The 7,198-nt window shown below is 31.0% G+C and overlaps 1 protein-coding gene across 1 annotated transcript; it reads left to right on the top strand.

Moving 5' to 3' along the window:
* Positions 1–5,435: 5,435 nt before the first annotated feature.
* Positions 5,436–7,074, top strand: LOC143577314 (zinc finger protein ZAT9-like). Its single transcript, XM_077061178.1, has 2 exons — positions 5,436–6,504; positions 6,542–7,074. Exon 1 carries the CDS (start codon positions 5,497–5,499, stop codon positions 6,460–6,462), a length of 966 nt encoding a protein of 321 aa, XP_076917293.1. The 5' UTR covers positions 5,436–5,496; the 3' UTR covers positions 6,463–6,504; positions 6,542–7,074.
* Positions 7,075–7,198: the final 124 nt, after the last annotated feature.

Raw genomic sequence — 7,198 nt, 5'->3', positions numbered from 1 at the left:
TTAGTATAGCAAAATGAAAATTGGTGCAATGGTCGAGGCCTTTTGTTTGAGTCTGGATCACACCTAATGAAGTTTGAATCTCACTTCCAACATACATCTATTGCTTAATATTTATAGAATAAATACCATGTTTAAATTCAAATATTTGATTAATCATGAAGTTATAAAATAGCCAGTTATATAGAACTAGGTTAGAACTTGTCTAATACATGAGTTGGTAAGAAAACAAAAACAATAAAAAAAATAAATTTAATAATGTAAATTTCCTAGGTGCAATTCAGAAAGGGGGTGGCGGCGCAGCTTATTGTCCGCCTACCTGCTATGTTGATGTAATATCTATGTTTCTATATAAAAATTAATTATTAATGAAATTATTATTATTATTTTTAAAAAAAATAATGTAAAGAATTACAAACATTTTGTATTTATACCAAAGAATTACATATAACATATAAGCTTTGATAATTCCTGAACTGTTTATGTAGCCCCTTAAATTTGTATTCAATAATCAAGCCAACTTTTATAATAATTAATCATATTTCACAAACTAAGTTATTTAACCAAAAAAAAAAAAAAAAACTTGTCAAATGGGTTAGTTCATAATAATATGAATCAAACTATCAAATGGTCTGACAAATCTTTGATGAGCATGAAACAAAACACTCAACCGAAATTTCAAAATTTTGATATTGCACCTTGCAATCAAAACATAACTTGATATGAAACTTTGATTTTGGTATCAACTTTTACTAATATGCAGGTTTTGACTAATTGAAAATTAAACTGTTGAATTTGGACGTGCATACAATTTATGTTTCAGGATCAAATACAAATCATTCTTAACAGAACAATGTGAACCAATTTATTGTTATTATTATGTTTATTTTTATACGTGTTTGCTGTTAGTTTTGTCCGTAGTTGTTTTTTACCCAAATAGATTGCAGTTGCATGGATAACAACAATTCTATAAGATGCGTGCAACATGTGAATGAAGCCCGTTTGAATCTAAAAGGATCTTTAGGGCCCGAGAAGTTTGTTAGTTTGGGATTTAATAACATGGGTGAAGAAGTCGCGTGTAATTGGAATGACGAAGAACATCATTTTCAAGATGTTATGTACTCGCATCCTGTCTCTCACGGTAAAAAATTCTGTGACACACTTTCAATCAAATTCCCAACACGAACAAAAAAGGAACTAGTAAGTTATTATTTTAACGTGTTTATCAACCGAAGATAGTATGATAATGAATGGTGGTTTTATATAACAACATTACTTTTGTTTTATGAATAATTTTGTTATTTAAATAATTTTTATCGTTTACTATTCTTTAAAAATGATAGAATATATTAGTGTTATTTAAATGACTTAACTATTGATCCATCATTATAAACTATTAATGGAAAAGTATGATATTGTGGTCCATGATAATCGTATTATGTGGACCAGGGGAGTGCAAACATGACCATTTGAGTCATAATGGTTTGGTGGAAACAAGTTATAAATGTTTGGTCTAGTTCGTTTCTTGTTGGTTAATAAAGTCTTTAATTTATAATATTATTTTGTACAAAACTTTACTATACATAACTGTTTTTATTTATTCATTTCATTTATTATAAAAAGTTTCATGATTTGTCTGAATCTCCTTTCAGATATACCAAATGTGACTCGGATTTTTTACTTTAAAAAATATATCATTCCTTTTAGAGAAATATTTGATTTCGAAAACTATTGTATTTTCAAACAGATATAAAATGAATATGTGAACTTGTTTTTATGATTTTTATTGTTGTAGATGATATTTGTATTCTTGTAAGTATGCATGCATTGTAGGTTTTCTATAAGAATCTATATTTATGATATTGTTATTTGGAATTTTGGATCATCCAGTGTAGCGCACGGGTCTAAAGCTAGTTATTTTACGCGTATACAAAGCAAAACCGACACATAAGTAGGGAAATATATGTCACCATCTTAAGAGTATCTAGTGCTTGCACTTTAATCTTTATTCTTTAGAGTATATTCAAATACATAATATATAATTTTATTGTTCATTTTCTCTTTGGGATGTTAATCAAATTGAATCAAGTGCTTACACTTTAATCAAATCAATTCGAGATGAGCTACAAATTAGATAAGAGTTAGGTGCCTCAAATATGAAAGCTAGCTATAATAACAAAAACTAAAGATAGCACAAGACAAAAGGAACATTACAGTTTACATTTACACATAACAATATTCCAAGTTGATGTATCACATTTTAAAGTTACATGGCACAAATTTAGGTACCGCTGTGAAGTATGCTATTTCATCGCATCTACAAAATTACGACCTACTTAGATTTGTTTAAAAGAAAGTCGACGGGCTAGTGATATGTGGTGTTTATTCATACCAAAATTCGGTATGTGTTCGAGTCTCACAAAATGAGCAACATGTGGATTGTAGAGTAGATTTTACAATAAGTGTCATGTGTATAGTCATCGCTTCAATAAATAAAAAATATAACCCTAACGATCACAACCCATATCATATGAAAATAAACTTATAATTCTATATTGGTGAGAATAAAATCTTTAGTTTTATACATTATAATATATTTCCCTTTTCATCTTAAGAATCCCCTTTTTCTATTCTGTATTAATAAAACTAACAAATGTATGTGAATAACATTTAAAAATAACCAAAAGCATTTGAATTATATGTTTCTTGTTCCTTTTACTATTTAATTACTGCAATATATTTATTTGTTTGGCATACCTCACATCAATACTAGTTTTCACCCATACACTATTTTTTAGTCCAAACTACATTACCTGACACCTTGTCATCAATAAGCCTGCTGTATAAAGGTAAAAAGTACCACAAGTTTTGCAGGGTTGTCTCAAAATAGAAAGAATTTTATTTCTCATATGGATATTATTCAAATTTATTATTATTTTTTTTGGTAAAGACGTTTGAATAAAAATGTTACACTATGTCTATTATTTAATATTTGTAATCACAAAATGAATCAACAACCATATATTTTAGAGTTTAATAAATAATTGATACGAAAATAAATCATATGACACACTCCAATAAAGCAAAACCAATGAGTTGATTGATTTTAAGTATTCAAACAATCCACGTGATGTTGATTGTTTAAAAGGCGAAAAAAAAAATCAAAGTTTATACTAGTACGCATCTATATCATAGAGATGTATAGTCGTAACCTTTTAGTCGGGGTCATCGTAAGGTTTGATAAGTCGTTAGCAGGCTCTGTTGACTCCCTTGGTCCCGCCTATGTAGAAATGAAATCAACGACCTTATCTAATTTCCCACCACTTGGTTCTATCCCTACTTAATTTGAGCGGCCGACAAACGAATTCACCATGCTAAAACATTTAAATGAGACAACTGAACTCGAGTTAAATCTAAATTTAAACAAAATTTATTTTAAAAAGTTTCGAGCGACTTTCAAGTCGTGAGCTAATATAACATTCTAGTGCATATTATAGTCTTTCAATCATTCAATGTATGATATTAAATTTTAGAACTTATAAATTTTTTTACTAACAAACAGATTGTTCTTTACTCAATAAATCCTCCATTTCTATACTCTCTCTTTCATGGTTGAAAAAAAAAATCTTTTTAAACATCGATAATTACTAGTCGTATTCCATCGACTAGTCATCGATTAATCTCTCTTTAATCAAAATCGGTCAAAACATATATAAAACTGGTGTATATTTTAAAAAATAACCTATAAATTCCAACCCGTTTAGTTCCGATTAATCCCGATTAGTCATTCGTCCTTACACCATCGTCAGATTAACGCGTAGCGATTTCTGCAATACTTCAATCCAGGGGTGCAGACGAGCCGAGCCCAAGCTCTACTTGTTTAACTTACACAGAGCTCGAGCTCGGCTCGTTTCGAGTTCTATTTTCAAAGCTCGAGCTCAACTTGTGAGTAGATTTTCAAGCTCGATCTCGACTCGTTTACTATTTATCAATTATTTTTTATATAATTATAATTATTTCTATATACGTTTTCTATTGTAATTTTATGTATAAAATAATATATACTATTTACTTATTTTTATTTATTTTTTCATAGCATCATGTATATTAATTACTCCCCCCGTCCCATTAAAAGTGTCATATTTTGAATTTTCAAAGTCTTTATTTATAAACTTTGACCTTAATTATATACTTTTTGTGTTATATAAAACTTGATAAAAATTATACCGATAAAAACATTTTTTAAAACATACTCAAATCATATAACTTTCATCAAGTGTTATCTAACGCAAACAAAATTATTTAAGGTCAAAGTTTATAAATAAAGACTTTGAAAATTCAAAACATGACACTTTTAATGGGACGGGGGGAGTAATAATTATTGAATATATATTCTTAAAAATTATATAAATAACATGCTCGTTAAAGCTCGCAAGCCAGCTCGAGCTCGGTAAGTGAAGCTCGGGCTTAGGTTCGTTTATTAAACGAGGTTATTTTTAGGCTCGAACTCGATTAAGCTTGGCTCGACAAACCTTTTAACAAGCCGATCTAGAACAATTTCTGAATAGGTTATTCTCTCCTCCAAATAAATTAGTGACCGTCAGATCAAACCAACAATCTTCTCTCTCTTGATTACACGTGCCATCTCTTTCTCTTATTAATACTTTGCTTCCATTCCATGCATGAAATCCTCTCCCAACAACAACTCATAATATTATAGAGAGAGAAACAAAACAAAACAACCAAAACAGGCATATGAAACAGTCGTCATTAGGCTGTTTTCAATTCCCAATCTCTTAATTACTCCAAAAACTCAACCTTTTTTTAGCAAACCCTTCAACTTAATTTTGACCCACTTCACTTCTCTCAAGTTTGGGGATTTTAGCCCTAAAAATGTTGGTTCAAAAATCAGCAAATGTAGTAAGTTTAAACTCATCTTTTCTTTAGTGGGTTCATTAGTTTCTTGGTTTTTTTCATTTGGGTATTTGTCAAGATTTGATTTTGTAGTCAAGATTTCAAGAAACTGATGTTTTCTTTAGTGGGTTCATTAGTTTCTTGATTTTTTTCTATTGGGTATTTGTCAAAATTGGATTTTTATATCAAGAATTTCAAGAAAGATCAAATCTTGATGAACTGATATTTTCTTTAGTGGGTTTATCAGTTTCTTGATTTTTTTCAATTGGGTATTTGTCAAAATTGGATTTTTATATAAAAAATTTCAAGAAAGATGAAATCTTGATGAACTGATTATTATCTCAATTGGGTATTTCTCAGAATTGGACTCTATATCAAGAATTTCAAAAAAGATGAAGATGTTGATGAACTAATGTTTTCTTTAGTGGGTTCATCAGTTTCTTGATTTTTCTCAATTGGGTATTTTTCAAAATTGGATATTGGTATCAAGATTTCAAGATGAATGAAGATCTTGAGGTTGAACTGAGATTTGTGTGCAAGTTGTGTGATAAAAGGTGTCCAAGTGGGAAATCATTAGGTGGGCATATGAGGTCTCATGTAATTACTGCTACTGCTGCTAATTCTACTGAATTGTATGATACTGGGAAGAATTCAAGTTCAAATCTTTATGGGTTGAGAGAGAACCCTAAAAAGAGTTGGAGGGCATCTTCATCTTCAACTTTAACTTTCCCAAATGAGAGAATTTGTAACCAATGTGGCAAAAAGTTTCAATCTTTGAAAGCTTTATGTGGTCACATGGCTTTCCATTCTGATAAAAATAGGAGATTGAAGGATTATGATCATTCTTGGACTAGTGAGAATCTTGATCATGAAGATAAGTTGATTGTGGATAGTGATTCGGGTACGGAAGAAACCAAGCAACAAGATCCGGTTTTTGTTACAAGATCCAAATCAAGAAGGTACAATTTTGGATCTTCATCTGTTTCTGAAATTGATGAGTTTGAACTAGAACAAGTAGCAATGTGTTTGATGATGTTATCTAAGGATTCTTCGAATTGGGTCGGTGTTAATTCGGTTTTGGAATCGAATTCCGGGAATTGTGAGGATGGAATCAAGGGTTTTAACTACAAAGACTTGAGTTATGAGGAAAAGCAAGAGATTAGAAGGAATTTGTTTAGGGAATTCGGGTATGATAATTCGTTAAAGGAACGGATTCGAGACGACGACAATGATGGTTCGTATAAGAAAAACAAGTATGAATGTTTGAACTGCAACAAAACTTTTAGTTCATTTCAAGGGCTTGGTGGACATAAACCATGTCACAAAAAGAACAATGCTTTTAAACAAAAGGCTACACTTAAGAAGAAAACTAGACCGAAAAAGAATAAAGCGCATGAATGCCCGATCTGTTACAGGATGTTTGAATCAGGGCAAGCATTAGGAGGTCACAAACGGTCTCATTTCATCGATGGTTCTGAAGATAGGCTTGAAGCGGTTGCAGCGTATAAAGATATGATTGATCTTAATCTCCCTGCTCCAGAAGAGGATTAAAAGTTAAAACGTTGTAAATGATGCAAGTCGGGCTCGTTTTAGGTTGTTTATCAGAGGATAAAGAGAGGTGAGACTTGAGAGTTTTATCTTTCATTTTACTATTTAGACTGTTTTTAACTTTTGAACATTTGCTCAAATTCATTCAAGAACATTTTAAGTGAAAATCCCATTTTTATTTTATTTTTACCCAATCATCAAAATCTTGAATTTATGCCTAAATTTCAAGAAAATGGAAGTTGAATGCAAGCACTTTAGATGTTCTATAGTTTTTTCACTGTTGCTATGGTTTGCTTACTTGTTCATTTTGGACTTTGGTGGCATATGTTTTAGTGGTAAGTGCTATGAATAATGGGATTTACTTTACTTTTTGAAAGTACACTATGATTCCATGTTTTAGATGTACAGTGTGTATTGGTTTTGTGTGTTTTTAGTGTGTGTGTGGGGGTAGGCAGCTAAAGGAAGGACTTTCTTGAAGATGTTTTGGTAGATAGCAACCAAATGGGGCCTACAGAATTGCTTTCACTTCCATAACTACAAAATGGCCCCTACTATGTGAAATCTTGATTTTATTTCAAGGTTTCTAGTTTTTGGTCAATTAGACGGTTCTTTGTGGAGGGGGGCTTCGTTGACCCTTCACCATCGCCCGCTTAGGAAAATGCAGCTTCGAAGAACTTCTCCATAATGTCTCACTGTGGTTTAAAGCCCCTTTACGTGTTATATATATGTATGTATGCAT

The sequence above is a fragment of the Bidens hawaiensis genome, unplaced genomic scaffold (genome assembly GCF_021521415.1).
Source record: "Bidens hawaiensis isolate Kalapana, Puna unplaced genomic scaffold, B.hawaiensis_p1.1 tig00028508_1, whole genome shotgun sequence".
NCBI classification, from domain to species: Eukaryota; Viridiplantae; Streptophyta; class Magnoliopsida; order Asterales; family Asteraceae; genus Bidens; species Bidens hawaiensis.
Note: the sequence above shows the minus strand (reverse complement) of the source record. Positions and strands in the feature narration are given on the sequence as shown.

Excerpts from the sequence above, each read along its gene's own strand:
- LOC143577314 (XM_077061178.1), top strand. The coding sequence starts at position 5,497 with ATGAGGTCTCATGTAATTACTGCTACTGCTGCTAATTCTACTGAATTG.